The sequence below is a fragment of the Puma concolor genome, chromosome C1, assembly GCF_028749965.1.
Source record: "Puma concolor isolate L17-30 chromosome C1, mPumCon1.1.hap2, whole genome shotgun sequence".
NCBI classification, from domain to species: domain Eukaryota; kingdom Metazoa; phylum Chordata; class Mammalia; order Carnivora; family Felidae; genus Puma; species Puma concolor.
In genome coordinates, this window is record NC_141674.1 from 78,905,079 (window position 1) to 78,924,616 (window position 19,538).

A 19,538-nucleotide genomic window follows, 5' to 3' on the forward strand; every position below is an offset into this window, starting at 1 on the left:
TTCTGGCCTTGAATGTGCCATGAGAAATGTGGAGGACAAGTCTTAATTTTCCCATACAATTTTGTGGATAATTTGCTTTGAGTGTTTATGGAGTATTGTGTGTCAAAATTTTCAGGAACACAGAGTGTTCTTTCAATTTGTGTATTTAAATCTTCCTGAATTTCAGGGACCTCTTCTTGTTTACATATTAAAAAAAATCTTTTTTTAGTATTTATCTATTTTTGAGAGACAGAGAGATAGAGCATGAGTGGGGGAGGAGCAGAGAGAGAAGGAGACACAGAATCCTCAGCAGGTTCCAGGCTCTGACCTGTCAGCACAGAGTCCAATGTGGGGCTCGAACTCATGGACCACAAGATCATGACCTGAGCCAGAGTCAGATGCTTAACCGACTGAGCCACCCAGGAACCCCAATTGTTTATATATTTTTTAAATTGAAGTGTAATTAACATACAATGTTATATTAGTTTCAGGTGTACAATATAGAGATTCAACAATTCTATACATTACTCAGTGTTCAGCAGGTCAAGTATACTCTTAATCTTCTTTATTTCACCTATCTCTCCTCTGGTAACCACCACTTTGTTCTCTGTATTTAAAGAGTGTGGGGGTTTTTGTTTGTTTCTTTTTTTTTTTTTTAAGTGTATGTCTGTCTGTCTGTAAATAATCTCTATACCCAACATGGGGCTCGAACTCACGACCCTGAGATGAAAAGTCGCATGCTCTTCTGACTGAGCCAGTTAGGTGCCCCTGTTTAGGTTCTTAAATTTCACATATGAGAGAAATGATATGGTAGATATAGTCAATGGAATATTACTCAGCCATAAAAAAGAAGGAGACTTACCATTTGCAACAACACAATGGATCTAAGGGTAAAATGCTAAGTGAAATAAGTCAGTCAGAGACAGACAAATATCATGATTTCACTCATATGTGAAACTGTTCATATTTTTTTTAATACATCTTCTTTCTATTTATTGTGGGACACCAGTTATCCTTAGTGTTAGATTATCTATCATTCATCCATACCTGTTAGCTAATAACTGTTTTACATTCTTAATCTCTGCATTCACTATGATTATCTCAAGCTTTTCTTCCATGCCAGTATTCCACTTTTCAACACTGTTTATTGAATAGACTACTCTTTTCTAGTCTCTGCAGTGATGCACTGGGTTTCAATTTGCTTCCCTAGCACCATCTTATTCCTTACATCAGTATTTTTTTTTATCATCTTTTGATTTCTTAATTTTATTGAAGTCATGTTTGTTTCATAGCATGAAGCAATTGTAATTCCTCTCTTATCCTTAAGTTACCTTCCTTCTTTCTTTCTCTTTTTTTGCTGAAATAATATAAACCAAGTTGCTGTGCCATTTCTTCTCATGCTCATGGCTGGGTGACTGTCAAGATATTTCAAATGCTTTAAGAATACAGGTTACTTACTAACTCTTTTTTCCACCATATTTAAAAATCTATTTTCTTTGCCCTCCAAGCTCAAGTTTCTTTGAGAACTTTTGTATAGCCTGAGGAATAACACAGGGAAAGGAAGAACCTGGCTAAATAAGGACCTTATTCTTCTGAGATTTTGTTAAATATCTGTATTATCTAACTGGGAGGATATATGTCAAAACCTGGGTTTTAAGATTCGTATAATTCCCCAAATTCAGTGTGTTATCCCCAAGGCCTTCACTTTAAAATCCAGATTTTCATTTTTTAATCTCTTTGACTGGATTGTTCTTCCAGAAGTTTCTGAAATTCCTCATTCAGAAAATTACATACTCATTTTCTTTCTCTCTACATTTGGGATATGAAAGAATCTTTGGGCGATTTTGCTGACTTACCTATCTAGCTTGGTGAACAGGATAGGCAAAGGAGACAGTTGAGGTTAGAAGCCAAGCCCTACTAGGCCTCTTTGTTCTAGACTAGTTTATTTCTTTTCTTAGCTGTCATGTTTAAAGTTTACTGCACTAGGTTTTGCTCCTTTTCCTTTCAGGCTGCTTTTATAATTGAATTTTTTTTTTTAACATTTATTTATTTTTGAGACAGAGAGAGACAGAGCATGAACGGGGGAGGGACAGAGAGAGAGGGAGACACAGAATGGGAAGCAGGCTCCAGGCTCTGAGCCATCAGCCCAGAGCCCGACGAGGGGCTCGAACTCACAGACCGTGAGATCGTGACATGAGCTGAAGTCGGACACTCAACCAACTGAGCCACCCAGGCGCCCCTCAGGCTGCTTTTAAAGTAGAAAAGTAGTTGCCTTAAAAAAAAAAAAAAAAAAAAAAAGCCCTATTTACTATTTTGTTAGATACAAAATTATAGAATCACTGAGAAAGTAAAGCAAAGTTGGAGGCATCATAATTCCAGACTTCAAGCTGTAGTACAAACCTGTAGAAATCAAGACCGTATGGTACTGGCACAAAAAGAGACACACAGATCAATGGAACAGAAGAGAGAATCCAAAAATGGACCCACAACTATATGGTCAACTAATCAACAAAACAGGAAAGAATATTCAGTGGAAAAGAGACAGTCTCTGCAACAAATGGTGTTGGGAAAATGGGACAGCAACATGCAGAAAAATGAAACTGGACCACTTTCTTACACCACACACAAAAATAAATTCAAAATGGATGAAAGACCTAAATGTGACACCGGAAACCAAAATCCTAGAGGAGAACACAGATAACAACCTCTTTGACCTCGGCTAGAGCAACTTCTTATTAAACACATCTCTGGAATCAGGGGAAACAAAAGCAAAGATGAACTATTGGGACTTTATCAAGATAAAAAGCTTTTGCACAGCAAAGGAAACAATCAACAAAACTAAAAGGCAGCCTACAGAATGGGAGAAGATATTTGTAAACGACATATTGATAAAGAGTTAGTATCCAAAATCTATCAAGAATTTTTCAAACTGAACCCCCAAAAACAAATAATCCAATTAAGAAATGGGTAGAAGACCTCAACAGACATTTTCCAAAGAAGACATCCAGAGGGCTAACAAACATATGAAAAGATGCTCAATATCATTCATCATCAGGGAAATACAAATCAAAACCATGACGGGGCGCCTGGGTGGCGCAGTCGGTTAAGCGTCCGACTTCAGCCAGGTCACGATCTCGCGCTCCGTGAGTTCGAGCCCCGCGTCAGGCTCTGGGCTGATGGCTCAGAGCCTGGAGCCTGTTTCCGATTCTGTGTCTCCCTCTCTCTCTGCCCCTCCCCCGTTCATGCTCTGTCTCTCTCTGTCCCAAAAATAAATAAAAACGTTGAAGGGGCGCCTGGGTGGCGCAGTCGGTTAAGCGTCCGACTTCAGCCAGGTCACGATCTCGCGGTCCGTGAGTTCGAGCCCCGCGTCAGGCTCTGGCTGATGGCTCGGAGCCTGGAGCCTGTTTCCGATTCTGTGTCTCCCTCTCTCTCTGCCCCTCCCCCGTTCATGCTCTGTCTCTCTCTGTCCCAAAAATAAATAAACGTTAAAAAAAAAAAAAAAATTAAAAAAAAAAAAGTTGAAAAAAAATTAAAAAAAAAAAAACCATGAAGAGATAACAAGTCACACCTGTCAGAATGGCTAAAATTAACAAAACAGGAAACAAGTGTTAGCAAGGGTGGAGAGAAAGGGGGACTCTCTTTGTACTGTTGGTGGGAATGCAAACTGGTGTAGCCACTTTGGAAAAGAGTATGGAGATTCCATAAAAGGTAAAAACAGAACTACCTTACAATCCAGCAATTGCACTATAGGTATTTACCCAAAGGGTACAAAAATACAGATTTGAAGAGTTACCTGAACCCCAATGTTTATAGGAGCATTATCAACAATAGCCAAACTATGGAAAGAACCCAAATGTCCATCAACTGATGAATGGATAAAGAAGAGGTGGTGTCTGCCTGTCTCTGTCTCTGTCTCTATATTAAAATATTACTCAGCCATCAAAAAGAATGAAATCTTACCATTTGCAACAATGTGGATAGAGCTAGAGGGTATTAAGCAAAATAAGTCAGTCAGAGAAAGACAAATACCATATAATGTCACTCATATGTGGAATTTAAGAAACAAAACACATGAACTTATGAGACAGGGGAAAAAAGAAAGGGAAACAAACCATAAGAGGCTCTTTTTTTTTTTTTTTAATTTTTTTTTTTTTCAACGTTTATTTATTTTGGGGACAGAGAGAGACAGAGCATGAACGGGGGAGGAGCAGAGAGAGAGGGAGACACAGAATCGGAAACAGGCTCCAGGCTCCGAGCCATCAGCCCAGAGCCTGACGCGGGGCTCGAACTCACGGACCGCGAGATCGTGACCTGGCTGAAGTCGGACGCTTAACCGACTGCGCCACCCAGGCGCCCCCATAAGAGGCTCTTAAAGATAAAAAACAAACTGAGGGTTGAATGAGGGAGGTGAGTGGGGGGTGGTTTAGATAGGTGATGGGTGTTAAGGAGGGCACTTGATATGATGAGCACTAGGTGTTATATGGAAGTGATGTATCACTGAAGTCTACTCCTGAAAACAGTATTGCACTAAATGTTAACTAGCTAGAATTTAAATAAAAAATTGCAAAGAAAAGGAAAAAAAAGTATAGGATCAGTTTCAATCTACCTCTGGGACACCATTTATTTAAATAAATCTTTACATATGTGGTCCTTAGAACATGCTACTACCTCTTATGGCACAGAATATCAAACCCTCAGGGAGCCTGGGTGGCTCAGTTGGTTGAGTGTTTGGCTCTTGGTTTCAGCTGAGGTCATGATCCCAGGGTGGTAGGATGGAGCCCCATGTCTGGCTCTGTGCTGAGCATGGAGCTTACTTAAGATTCTCTCTCTCTCTCTCTCTCTCTCTCTCTCTTCTTTTCTTTCTTTCTTCCCTTCCTTCCTCTCTCTCTCGCTTCTTTCTCTCCCCCCCACCGCTCTCCCCTGCTCTAGCACACTCTCCCTCTAAAATAAAAAAATTAAAAATTAAAAAAAAAAGAGTATCAAACTCTCTTAAAGATGGCTGTTTTCTGCCCCCTAAAATTCATTCTGCAATTGTTTTTTGAGCACCTGTTAAATGCCAGGTAAAAGGCATACTGCAGTAAATAATATAAATAAGGTTCTAACAGTATTCGTGGGAGTGAGTTAATTCTTGATGTGAAGATAATTAAAGACTCTGATAAGAGTCATAAACAATATAAAACATGATGATGAAACAGAGAGTAAACGGTGTAGGGGTCCAACTTTACGAAGGTGGTCAGGGTAAATCTGTGAGTGGGTGACTTTTGAGATAAAAATGATGAGAAGGAACCACCACAGAATGGCTCAGGGAGCATAGTGTCCAAATGCAGAGTAGAGTAAGAGCAAAAGCCTTCATGTAGGAATGAATAAGTTTGGTGCAAGCAACATAAAGGAGGATGGTGTTGCTAGAGCATAACACATGAAGGGTAGTGTGGTTTATGACACAGTCAAGAGAAGTAGGCAGGAGCCAGACAACTCAGGGACTTCAAGGCCACAGAATGAGTACAGCACTTTTGTTTGATGAACCAAGTTTTCTTTGTTGCTATTTTCCTATGATTATTTGGAAGTTCTAATTCTTATTTCCATTCTAGCAATGATTATCTTAAAGTATATACGTTTAAATATATATACTTTTCAAAAATTACAATAGTAATCATCTAAGTTCATATAGTGTAAAAAGTAAACTCCTGCCCCTTACTCTTTTGCACTAAGCCCTTTACTCTCCTCAGAGGGAACACTGTCAACAGTTGTGACAGGTATCACAGCAGACTACTCTAATGTATTTAAACATAAATATGTGTATACTACACACACATATACTTTTTAAAACGCACATGGAATTATGTTCTACATTGTCTATGATTTGTTTTTCTCATTTAATATGTCTTGCAGATCTTTAGTCTTTCTTGAAGATAGAGACTATGACAAGTATGGATTTACTATGGTTTAACAATTCTCCTATTTAAGAGTGGTTACCAATATTTTTAAAGAATAAAAACAATGTGGGGCGCCTGGGTGGCTCAGTCGGTTAAGCGTCCGACTTCAGCTCAGGTCACGATCTTGCAGTCCGTGAGTTCGAGCCCCGCGTCGGGCTCTGGGCTGATGGCTCAGAGCCTGGAGCCTGCTTCTGATTCTGTGTCTCCCTCTCTCTCTGCCCCTCCCCCGTTCATGCTCTGTCTCTCTCTGTCTCAAAAATAAATAAACGTTAAAAAAAAAAAAATAAAAAAAAAAAAAGAATAAAAACGATGTTGGATTTCTGCATCCATCTTAAGAAGTTAAAGAACACAAAGTAAGTCTAACCTGGAAGGAAAAATAAGAACAGCAATAAAACAGAAAAAAAAGTGGCTTATCATTAAATTTGCCTTTGCTAATATTCTCCTGGCCAGTGGTATTAGAAGTATTGGTTATTAGAAGCACTATTCCTTTCTCCTTTCTTGAATGTTTTACAGATGCTTAATATGCCACCCAATTCTCAATTGAAATTTATAATTAGTTGATACATTTTTATAATTTTAGAATACGAAATCAGTATTTGGCATAGTTTAACATTTTAAGCTTTTCAAATTAAAACTTCAAACAAGGTTTACAAATAGACATCACACCCTTAAAGGAAATAACAGAAACAATTAGTAATCTCTATGCTCTCTTCATAGAGATTTCAAAATAAATCTAAGGTTATACATAGGATGTGGGTTTTTCACTGGGAGAAGTATTACAGAAAGTTTGTGGTATTAGAAGGGTCATGACACAATGCAGGTTGCTTAGTCTCAAATGCAAGTGTAAAGTTTACATTTAAAAAATATTTTAAATTACATGCACAGATAAAAAATATACCTCAAAGAGAGACTATGCTAAACATATATCCAAGCGCTCTCTCTCTCCTTTGTAAAGCTAAAATATTTCAGAGGCCATAAGAAGGCAATATCTTTGCTGTTTTAAAGGTTAAATAATACTTTTTTTCGAAGCTATATTATGAAACTATGTTCAACGGTCACAGAGGCAACCATGTTAACTTGCAGCAGGGGGACAATTTTTAAGTCCTAATTTGGTATTTTCGATGCATTTATTAAAGCAAAATATATTAAGCAAATTATAACTGCATATGAAATTACTATAGAAGAAAACCCAATGATATGAGTAAATCCCTGACAGGTGATAAGTAATCACCGTGATTAATCAACATAACCTTACTGAAACATCAATAGCAACCACTAAGCTCTAGTAAGTTATTACTGATTTGTACTTTGCCCAAAGAAAAATTAATCATAATAGTAACTGTGGTAAATGGTAGCCTCTCTGTGACTTCAAGGTGACTCATTTGAAACATCTAAAAACAAAATCACACTCATCTCACATACTATTGATAAAGTTTCTAAAACAGTTTCCTGTAATTTAAAGTCATGCACAAAAAAGGTTTGAATATTTTTTATGGTTTAGCAACTAGAAAAAAGTACATATAAATACTTTTAAGAAAATAATAAGGTAATTTGAAAGTATGTAAGGGAGAACATAAATCTAAAAACAAATTTAATGCTAAGACTGACTTAATTCCATTTGTGAAGAGAAAGAACAAACACAAATATGCATTTTAAAGTGATCTTTCTTATAGGACCAACTACATGTCCATATGAAAAGTCAGCATTTGCATAAGGTCAAAAGCTAGAAAATATTTCTTATAAATCATAGTTTAATTAGAAGCAAATCAATTTTGTGATGAATACTTAAATTTATAGGATTCCAAGGGTCCCAAAAAACCACGAGATTATACAAAGTATTTTTTATAATAGACTTTTTAAAGAACAGTTTTTGATTTACAGAAAAAATGAGAAGACAGAAAGTTCCCATATACCTCCTGCACTAGTTTCCCTATTATTAGCATCTTTCATTATTGTGGTAAATTTGTTATAATTCATTATAATTAATGAACCAATACTGATATATTTCTAACTAAAATCTACAGTTTATTCAGATTTCCTTAGTTTTTTTGTTTGTTTGTGAGCTAATGTCCTTCTTCTGTCCTAAGATCCTATGTAAGATACCACATTACATTACATTTTGCTGTCATGTCTCCTTAGGCTCCTCTTGGCTGTGATAGTTACTCAGACTTTACTTGTTTTTGATGAGCTCTGAGGAAGGAGTGCTGGTCAAGTATCTTGTAGGATGCCCCACCATTGAACTTTGTCTGACATTTCTTCTCATGTCAAGAATGGGGTATAAAGGTTACTAAAAGACTACAGAAATACCGTTTTCATACCGTATCAAGGGTACGAACTATCAATATGATTAATAACTACTGATGTTGACCTTGATTATCTGTGTTGAGGTAGTGTTTGTGAAGTTTCTCCACTATACAGTTACTCTTTTTTTTCTGCCTTTTCCATACTGTACCCTTCAGAGGGAAGTCATTGTGCACAGTCCACACTTAAGGAGAAGCACTTATTTTTCTTCTCCTTAAGGGTAGAATATCTACAACAATTATTTAGAATTCTTCTGCATAGAAATTTATCTCTTTTCCCTCATTTATTATTTTTTTAATCATTATTTGTATCAGTATGGACTCATGGATATTTTATTTTTTTAAGTTTATTTATTTTATTTTTGAGAGAGTTATGAATGGGGGAGGGGCAGAGAGAGAGGGAGAGACAGAGAATCCCAAGCAGGCTCCACACTGTCAGTGTGGAGCCCGATGCAGGGCTCAAACCCACGAACAGTGAGATCATGACCTGAGCCAAAGTTGGATGCCTAACTGACTGAGCCACCCAGGTGCCCCTTGGATACTTACTTTATACTGTGAGTTACAATCTACTATGAAGTACTTTAAGTATTTTTTTCCTTAATTGTTCTACCTTTGGCCATTAGGAGCTCTTTAGGTTGGTTCATCTGTCCCTTTAAGATACTCCTATTAATATAGGATTTTGTTTTTGAGCTTCTCCTTTCCCTAGTATTATAAGGTGTCTAGGCTCATCTTCGTCCTTACTGTATTTCCTGTCCCAGCCCTGGAATCAGCTATTTCTCTGAGGAGCCTTGGTTTCTTTTACTAGAGAATGGTATGAGAGACCAAGATGTAAATAACAGGTGTACATAAACTAAACCTTAGTAACTTTTAATAACACCAAGATGATCATTGCCATGATGGTACTTAAAGGTCTAATCACTCTTCAGTAATTCTTCAGATGCTACATACAGCAATAACTTAAAAACCTCTAGGTATTTAATTTCTTCATATTTAACTGCATACTAAAGTTGGATACCAAAGAATCTGAACACCTAAGTAAAAAAAAATTTTTAACTGAATTTTATAACACTTAATGACTACAGAGCAAGCTGAGTAAAATATTCTATATATCTAACTTCCTCTGCTGAGAATTATTATTAAAACTAGGTAAAATTACAGAATAGCTATATTCATAATTTAAAATGCTTAAGATTTTGAGAAAATCATTTAAGAAAAATGAAAAATATTTTACTATTTAAGTTGCTCAAAATGAAAACCATTTTACTTCAAGGGCGGGGAAACTTCCAAAAAGAAGTTTGTTAGCCAAGAGCTGGCAGATAAACTACCACCTGTTGTGAAACCATTAACAAATTAGCTCAGGAAACTGGAAAGCACAGACTGATCACAAAGCTTTATGATAAACACCATCATTTAGTAATGTCACTGTAATTTAATGTTATTAAAACACATATTTTAAAGTTCAGTGATAAAGATTTTATCACTTCCTCTCCATCTCTGCCAAAACTGCATACTGATCTGGGCACACTGATTTAAACCTAACTCACTCATTTTAGGTCAGAACAGAATTTTGAGTGGGTGTTTTTTAAGCCACGAGTGGTTGGGGTATTGCCCATGTGAGGCATCCCTAGAGGTTATCTGCTGGGCAAACTAACGAAAGTGGGTAAATGTTACTGGCTACCAGGAAAAGAACAAAAAGTTGGATTTGAGTAGAACTACACTGTTTTAAATTAAAATTTTTCCATTACTTATAACCAAGCAGCATTAATTTTATAGATGTGTTTGACCCCCAAAAGCTTTTAATATGGTTATGACAAATTAATCTGCTTATCTTTATAATAACCAAAATACAAATTCAATTCCAGGCTAAATATCAGAAAGCTTCAGTTTAATTCCTACCAAATTTATTCAACTATCTGAACAAAAATGAACTCTTCTGTGTTTTGTTCCACCTGCAAAGCAGAGCAAGTTCTATTTAATATGAATGTAAAAATAAAGTCCTTGACTAATAAATAACATTTGGATCAATGAATAAAGGTGGAAAATTCCACTAAGAGAAAGAGGAAACACTTTTTAACCACCATTTCCTCCCTCCTAAATACTATGAATTACTCTTAAAGCATTTTTTCTGAATCAAGTTCAATTAAATCTTTTTAATAAGTTAAATGTCTTTTTTTCCTTCTTAATTTTTACTTATTTTTTTAAATTTACATCCAAGTTAGTTAGCATATAGTGCAGCAATGATTTCAGGAGTAGATTCCCTAATTCCCCTTAACTATTTAGCCCATCTCCCCTCCCACAACCCCTCTAGTAATCCTGTTTGTTCTCCATATTTCAGAGTCTCTTATGTTTTCATCCCCCTCCCTGTTTTTAGATTGTTTTTGCTTCCCTTCCCTTATGTTCATCTGTTTTGTATCTTAAAGTCCTCATATGAGTGAAGTCATACGATATTTGTCTTTCTCTGACTAATTTCGCTTAGCATAATACCCTCTAGTTCCATTCACGTAGTTGCGAATGGCAAGATTTCATTCTTTATGACTGCCAAGTAATCACCCCAATGTTTACAGGAGCACTACCAATAATAGCCAAAGTATGGAAAGAACTCAAATGTCTATCAATGGATGAATAGATAAAGAAGATGTGGTGTACAAATGTACAATGGAGTACTGCTAGGTTAAATGTCTTCTAATTGATCACTCCTAAGCTCAAAAACCTTGAATGACTTTTCTTGCTTTTTTTTTTTTTTTTAACATTTATTCATTTTTGAAAGGCAGAGAGAGACAGAGCACGAATGGGGGAGGGGCAGAGAGAGAGGGAGACACAGAAACAAAAGCAGGCTCCAGGCTCCGAGCTGTCAGCACAGAGCCTGACGCGGGGCTTGAACTCACAGACCCCCGAGATCATGACCTGAGCAGAAGTTGGACGCTTAACCGACTGAGCCACCCAGGCGCCCCTTGAATGACTTTTCTATCTTATTCAGACAAAGGCCCAAGTTCTTAGGCCCTACATAATCTGCCCTATTTAATCCTCAGACCTCCTCTACTTCCCCTCTTACTTCACCCAAGGGCTCGAATCAGACATGATTCTTGCCTTAGGCTCTTTGCCTTTATTAATACCTTAGCAGGGAATTCTTTCCCTAAATTTGCATGCCTCACCTGCTTGAAATCTTTAACTATCCCACCCCCCCCCACCATTTTTTTTTTTTTTGAGAGAGAGAGAGAGAGAGAGAGAGAGAGAGAGAGAGACAGAGCATGCCCGAGCAAGTGCAAGCAAGGGAAAGACAGAGAATCTTAAGCAGGTGGAGCCCAACAAGGGGCTCAATCCCATGACCCTGAGATCACAAGCTGAGCTGAAATCAAGAGTTGAATGTTCAACTGACTGAGCCATCCAGGTGCCCCTAAATATCCCCTTCTAATATGCCATTTCTTACAACATTATTACTTTTTATTTTTCAAAATGGCACTTTAAAAAAAGAGGTTTTTTTTATTTTTGAGAGAGAGTGTTGTGCTGATAACAGAGAGCCCAATGTGGGGCTCAAACTCACAAACTATGAGATCATGACCTGTGCCAAAGTCAGATGCTTAACCGACTGAGCCACCAGGTGCCCCTACAACATTATTTTAAAATAGTAAAAGTATCCTACTCTCAACATTCCAACCCTCTTCCTTTCTTACATTTTTTTCTCCATTGTATTCATCATCTTCTAAATTACCCACTATATGATCCATTTATTTTATTCATCTGACTTCTCTACCATTAAACTTGACAATGAAAGGGATTTTTGTGTGTTTTGTTCACTAATTCTTCTAAAGTGTTTAGAGTAGTGACTAGCCCGTAGTAGACACTCCATAAATATTTATTGAACTGAGTCCAATACCACATTCAAATTAATAGTTTAATCTATTCTTTTAGCCACATCGGGACTTTTCAACACGAGTAATTAAAATAGCGTGAGATGGTTTATAGAAGAAGTCTATAACTGAGTGGGTTAGTGGAGCAAAGACAACAAAATAGACTGGGATGGCATCATGAGAGAAGGCTGATCACAGCAGGTCAAACTTAAGCTGACCTCTGAATGAAAAGCAAGATCAAAAGAGAAGAGAAGAAGAACAGGGTGAACTGGGATTTAAAGGATTTTTTTTTTAAGTTTATTTATTTTGAGAGAAAGTGAGTGTGCGGGAAGAGAGAAGGGCAGAGAGAGAGAGAGAGAAAAAGAGAGAGAGAGAGAGAGAGAGAGAGAGAATCCCAAGCAGGCTCTGCACTGTCAGTGCAGAGTCAGCTGAAGGGCTTGATCCCATGACCCATGAGATCTAACCTAAGTCGAAATCAAAAGTCAGATGCGCAACCAACTGAGCCACCCAAGCGACTCAATTTGCAGGATTCTTAACCAGTTTATTGTGGCTCAAGTATAGGTAAATGCTAGAAAAAGTAGGAAATGAAGCTAGAAAGGGAGGGAAGATCAGAGCAAAGAGAGTCTTGTGCAGAGAAGCCAGACTTTGAACTCTGTCCTGAAAGCCACTGGAAGCTACTAAGTAGGTAATGAACAAGGAACTAGCAGAAAGTCAGGGAAGGAAAGAGAGACAGGGAGACAGAGAATCCAAAGCAGGCTCTGCACTGTCAGCTTGGAGCCCAATGTGGGGCTCGAATTCATGAAACCGTGAGATCATGACCTGAGCCAAAACCAAGAGTCAGACACTTAACCAACTAAGCCACCCAGATGCTCTGAGGAAAGTTTATAAACTTTAAATCAGACCTAAAGTTTCAAGTTGACTGAAGCATCTTTGAAATCAAATTTAATAAACTTCAGCCTCACAAGTGTATCTACTACCAAATACTGTGTTTATACAAATGAGTATTTGTTCACCTGATGTATTTCCTCATCTAAATAGGACACTTATATAAGTATAATTTCATATACTTTAAGAAGGCCTTAATTATATTAGTAACAGATTACATAATAATATAGTTTATTAAGTGAAGAGTTCGAGAGAAATTGGTTTATGGCGGATAATTTTCTTAATTCATTTATTTAAATTCAAGTTAGTTAACATACAATGTAGTGTTGGTTTCAGGAGTAGAACCCAGTGTTTCATCACTTATATATGACATCCAGTGCTCATCCCAACAAGTGCCCTCCTTAATGCCCATCACCCCATCCCCATCCCCATCCCCTCCGGCAACTCTCAGTTTGTTCTCTGTATTTAAGAGTATCTTATGGCTTGCCTTGCTCTCTGTTTTTATCCTATTTTTCCTTCTATGGGAAAAAATTTTATTCACAAGAGAGTAATGTTAATTGGAAGAGTTAGTCCAAAGAAATATGAAATATCAAAATATTTGACAGAGTTCTCCCCCTAGTGGAACCTGAAAATGATTGAAAATATTTCCATGACTAAGAACAACCTAAAATGTATTATTCTTATAATTGAAAAAGCAGTTTCAGATTTTAGCAAGAGATCTATTCATGGATCTTAATCTGCATGCAATGAGCAAATGAATGAAAGTTGAATCATCAAAATGTTTACTGAAAACAAATTTACTAAATGTATTAAGAGGGAGCTAGCCATGGAGAACTCAGTAAGAAGAAATACCTTAAAAGCAGAGGACTAGGGGGTACAGAGAAATATCAATTAAGGAAGGCATAGTAGTTTGCGGAATGGTACAGAATTTTGAAAGAATGTGAAAATTTTGAAAAGTGTGTGTATGTGTAGTGGGCAGGGAGGGAGGACGGATAGGTAATGCAGATTGGGGCAACAATGAGAAGGTAAGCATTTTATGCTGAGGAACTGTGACATGATTTGCTAGGTAAAAGGCAGTCAATAAAAGTTTTTTATGTTGTAGAAAGCTAATTCTGATAGCTTTGTGGAAGAGCTGAGGCTAGAGAAAAGAACTGGCAAGGAAGTTACTACAATAGTTCAGATAAGGCTAGGGACAGAAGAATTCAGGGAATGGCTGGGGGAATAGAAAGGCTAAGAAAGAGTGAAAGAAAAGTTTCTGAAATTAAAATTACCTTTGATTTAGTTTTAGATTTACTCAGCACTTTTCTCTTTTGAAGGAACTGAAGAGCTAGGCAAGACACATCAGTCTGTATGAGTTATTAAAAATTATCTGAAAGCCAATCTACAAGAGTAGGTGAATAGGTAAAAGGTTGGTAAAAATGTTAACTAGCACAAGCATTTTGTAAAAATAATTTGGTATTATCCAGTAAAGTTGAAAGTTTATATACTCTCTCTATATATATAGCCTTGATGTAAAGGGCTAAAAAAAACGTGTAAGTGAAGTTCCTACTAGGTTGAACAATTCAGTAAGAGATGATACCACTGATCAAGACTTGAGATACAGGGGCATCTGAGTGGCTCAGTCAGTTAAACGTCCCAACTCTTGCTTTCAGCTCAGGTCATGATCTCACAGTTTGTGAGACTGAGCCCTCCATCAGGCTCTGCTCTGACAGTGTGAAGCCTGCTTGGGATTCTCTCTCTCTGCCTGTCCCCCACTCACGCTCTCTGTCTCTCTCTTGCTCAAAATAAATAAATAAAATTAAAAAAAAGAAGAAAAAGAAGGCTTAATACAAAAAAAAATTTGGAGGGAATGAAATAGGAACACATATAATTAAAACAAATTTTTTTAATGTTTATTCATTTTTTGAGAGACAGAGAGAAACAGAGCGTGAGTGGGGGAAGGGCAGAGAGAGAGGGAGACACAGAATCTGAAAGCAAGCTCCAGGCTCTGAACTGACAGCAGAGAGCCCGATGCGGGGCTCCAACTTACGGACCAGGAGATCATGACCTGAGCCAAAATCGGACACTTAACCGACTAAGCCACCCAGGCACTCCTAGGAACACATATAATTTTAAACACGTTGAATTTGAAATGCCTGTGCAACTTCCGGGGGGAGTGGTCTACTGTCCATTAAAACTATTACTCCACTCATCAAAAGATACAAGTTAAAAAACAACAATGAGGGGCGCCTGGGTGGCGCAGTCGGTTAAGCGTCCGACTTCAGCCAGGTCACGATCTCGCGGTCCGGGAGTTCGAGCCCCGCGTCAGGCTCTGGGCTGATGGCTCAGAGCCTGGAGCCTGTTTCCGATTCTGTGTCTCCCTCTCTCTCTGCCCCTCCCCCGTTCATGCTCTGTCTCTCTCTGTCCCAAAAATAAAATTAAAAACGTTGAAAAAAAAAAAAATTAAAAAGAGGAAATCTAAGTGGCCAACATCATTAGCGATCAGGTAAATGGCAATTAAAACCGTGACAAAATATCAATGTGTACCCATCAGAATGGCACAAGTTAAAGCATCTCTCACCACCAAGTGTTGAAGAGGATATGGAACAAGCAAGAACTTTCATATGCTGCTGCTGGGAGTTTAAACTGGTACAAGCCCTTTGGAAAATAAAGTTGAAGATTTGCATGCTCTGTGACATAACTATTCCACACTTTGGAATAGTTTTGGTATACATGCTAGAGAAACATGTACATGTGGTCAGTATAGTGCACAAGATTGCTCATAATCACAGCACTGTTCAAAACAGTCCCAACTGGGAAACACCCAAATGACCACTAATATTAAGATGGAGAGATACATTATGATGTTTTCATAAAATGGAACATGTACAACAATAAAAATGATTACTCTTTCTAAAATAATGTTGAACAAAGAACAGACAAAAATTAAAATATTCAATAAGACTCTACTCAAAATTCAGAAACAGGGAAAATTAAACTGTACAGAAAGGCATATAAAGATGACACAATTATAAGGAAAAGCAAAGGAGCGATTACCAAAAAACTCAAAATAAGGGAGTAGGGTATGATTGGGTAGACTTCTGGGGTATAGGCAATATCCTCTATCTTGACCTGAACAGTGATTATATGGGTAATGTGTTTACCCATATTATGTTGTTGCTTTGTATTATGAACTTCTCTGTATGTTGTGTTAGTATTTTTTAAAATGGCTTTTAAAAAAGGTTTAAAAATTATTGGTTAGGGGAAACATGCTATGCCTGGAGTTACATTAGGATTTGTTGTCATACAAGATAGCTCCTGAAGCCATGTGAGACCTTTCATTTGAGCACAGCTCTCAAAAAGCCAAAAACTTGGATTTTCAGAAGAATATAAACATTCAGAACTGAATGTTTAGACTGGAAAACAATAAACAAGAAAGAAGAGAGGCAAAAGTGAGTGGCGCAGGAAAGCCAAGAGAGGAGAGAATGTAAAGAGGATGATTGGCTAACAATGACAAATGAAATAAACTCAAGCAGGATAAATACTGAAAAAGTGCCAATGAATTTAGCAATTAGGATGCCAGTGATTATTTAATCAAAAGCCATTTGATGCCAACATACTCCTGATGGTAAAAATTTCATGCATTTTCTTTTCTATTTTTCAAAACAGATGTTATATTTCATTTTAAACAAGACATGCCACATATCAGGCTCTTTGTTTTAATTACTATTTCAGAATAAATAAAAAGAGTGATATAAATCTTGCTGTTTGTGACTAAGATGTACAGAAATGTAGCAAAATTTTATAATTTTCTTGATGTTGGAAAACTATAGGCTTAAACTAGAATTGCCTGTGATACCATGATTTAAATTGCTGATTACAAATATATTATGCAGTCAGTTCATGTCTAAAGTTTTCCTGCATATGTGTTACTTTACAGGGAATATTACCAACAGAACACAAAAGCTATCTTTTTATAAACTTATACAAATCATAATGTGTTTTTAATTACTTTTGATGCAGATCAAAATATGAGGCTATAATATATATGTCTTAAAAAACTAAGCAAATTCTGAACTGAAATTTAAGACCAAAGGATATTTCAAGTAGGAAGAAATTCTAGATGCTGTAGCAAAAACTCTATTATAGCTTGGAACAGAATATAACACATTTTTAAAGAAATAAGATTTTAAACATAATACTTTTCCCATATTAGAAATTTACTACCTTATACTGTATAAGAAATAAGACATAGAGTGAAAAAAAAACATTTCTTTTTGAATTCTCATTTGAAAATTGCTTTGGCAATGTACGAATATGATAAACTTTCACTCAAAATTGGACTGAGAGCAGAGGCAACGAAAGAAGAAGTAGGAAATTAGTTAGCCATCCAAAGGAATGAAATTTTGACATTTGCAATGATGAGGATGGGGGCAGCTGGGTGGCTCAGTTTGTTAGGCGTCCAACTCTTGGTTTTGGCTCAGGTCATCATCTCACAGTTCAGTTCATGGGTTTGAGCCCCACATTGGGCTCTTTGCTGGCAGTGTAGGGCCTGCCTGGGATTCTCTCTCTCCTTCTCTCTCTGCCCCTCCCCCACATGCTCTTTCTCTCTTTCGGTCTCTCTCTCAAAATAAATAAACTCTAAAAAACAATGATGTGGATGGAGGTAGAGTGTATTATGGTAAGCAAAATAAGTCAGGCAGCGAAAGACAATACTACATGATTTCACTCATATGTGGAATTTAAGAAAACAGATGAACATATGGGAAAAGGAAAAAAAGAGAGAGAGCGAAATAAACCATAAGAGACTCTTAACTATATAGAACAAACAGGGTAGATAAATGGGTGATGGGTATTAAGGAGGGCATTTGTTGTGCTGAGCATACAGTGTTATATGTTAAGTGATGAATCACTAAATTCTACTCCTGAAAACACTATTACACTATGTTAACTAATCAGAATTTAAATAAAAATTTGAAAAGGGGGGGGAATAGGTAAATTTAACAAAAATAAAAACTTTCGTGCATCAAAAAACAACAAGAGAACAAAAAGGCAACCCAAAGGAAGGGAGAAAACATTTGCAAATTATAGTCTGATTAGGAACTGACACTGAGAATATATAAGCAACTTCTACAACTCAACAACAACCTGATTCTGTAAAGAAAATACACAAATGGCAAATAAGCAAATGAAAAGATGGTCAACATCACTAATCATTAGGGAAATGCAAATCAAAACCACAATGAGCTACCACTTCACACTGATCAGGATGGCTTATAAAAAAACAAACAAGCAACAACAAAACCCCCAGAAAATTGACAAGTGTTGGTGAGGATGTGGCAAAATAAGAACCTTGTGCATTGGCTAGTGAGAATGTAAAATGGTGCTATGGCAAATAGTACAGCAATTCCTTAAAAAGTTAAACACAAAATTATCACATGATCCATCAACCCCACTTCTGGGTAAATCCCGAAGAATTGAAAGCAGGGATTCAAACGGATGTGTACAACCATGTTCATAGCGGCATTAACACAATAGCCAAAAGGAGGAAGCAACCCAAGTGTTCACCAATTGATAGATAAACAAAATGTGGTATACACATACAACGGAATATCACTCAGTCTTAAAAAGGAAATACATGTTTTCACATACAACATGGATAAACCTTGATGACATTATGCTAAGTGAAATAAGCCAGTCACAAAAAGACAAATACTGTATCATCTTACTTATATGAGGTACCTAGAATAGTCTAATTCAGAGATGAAAAGCAGAATGGTGGTTTCTGGGGGTTTGGGGAAGAGGGGTATTAGGACATGTTCAATAGGTCAACTTCCAATTTTGCAAGATGAAAAGAGATCTGGAGACTGGTTGCAGATCAATGTCAATGTATTTAGTGTCACAGAACTGTATACTTTAAAAGAGTAAATTTTATGTTAAATGTATTTTACCACAACCAAAAAAATGGACTTGGAAATGAACAAGTGTTGAAAATAACAATCACTCGGGGCACCTGGGGGGCTCAAGAGGTTAAGCATCTGGCTTCAGCTCAGGTCAAGATCTCACCATCGTGAGTTCAAGCCCCACGTTGGGCTTTGTGCTGACACTTCAGAGCCTGGAGCCTACTTCAGATTCTATGCCTCCCTCTCTCTCACCCCCTCCTCCACTCGCATTCTGTCTCTCTCTCAAAAATAAACAAACATTAAAAAAACATTTTAAAAACAGAAACAAACACAAAAAAATAACAATCACAGTTATTAGGAGGAAGATGTAAATGGTGCAGGAAAGGGGCAGAGGGAAGGAGAAACTATTGCCTTATTTTTGTGTGTCCTTTATTATTTTCATATGGTACCTGGATTTCCAGCTCAGCAATGTGCTGCTGTAATTCAGCCACAGCAGCTATGCTATCTGCTTCCCGGAGTCTCACAGCCATCACTTCTTCCTTGTTCTAGGGAAGAAACAAAATAAACCAAAAATAAGCCATGTAATAAACCAAAAATAAAACATAAACACTTGTAATCTGCTTCAAATTTAAAAAATAACAAATAGATTAAATGAGAGAAAAAAATTGCCATTATCTCCTGAACTTGATATAAAATGAAGACCAAATATAT

General features: G+C 37.0%; 1 protein-coding gene across 13 annotated transcripts in view; it reads right to left on the reverse strand.

The window, feature by feature from the left end:
- The window catches only part of EVI5 (ecotropic viral integration site 5), a 235,403-nt gene that overhangs the window by 51,365 nt on the left and 164,500 nt on the right, over positions 1-19,538 (reverse strand). For 12 of the 13 annotated variants that reach the window (XM_086717566.1, XM_086717556.1, XM_086717559.1 and 9 more), the window contains one exon: positions 19,277-19,372. In XM_086717566.1, coding sequence (XP_086573692.1) covers positions 19,277-19,372 — 96 coding nt within the window. Of the gene's footprint in view, positions 1-2,209; positions 2,252-19,276; positions 19,373-19,538 lie in introns of those variants that run through there. The other variant, XM_086717565.1, reaches the window with a different exon arrangement.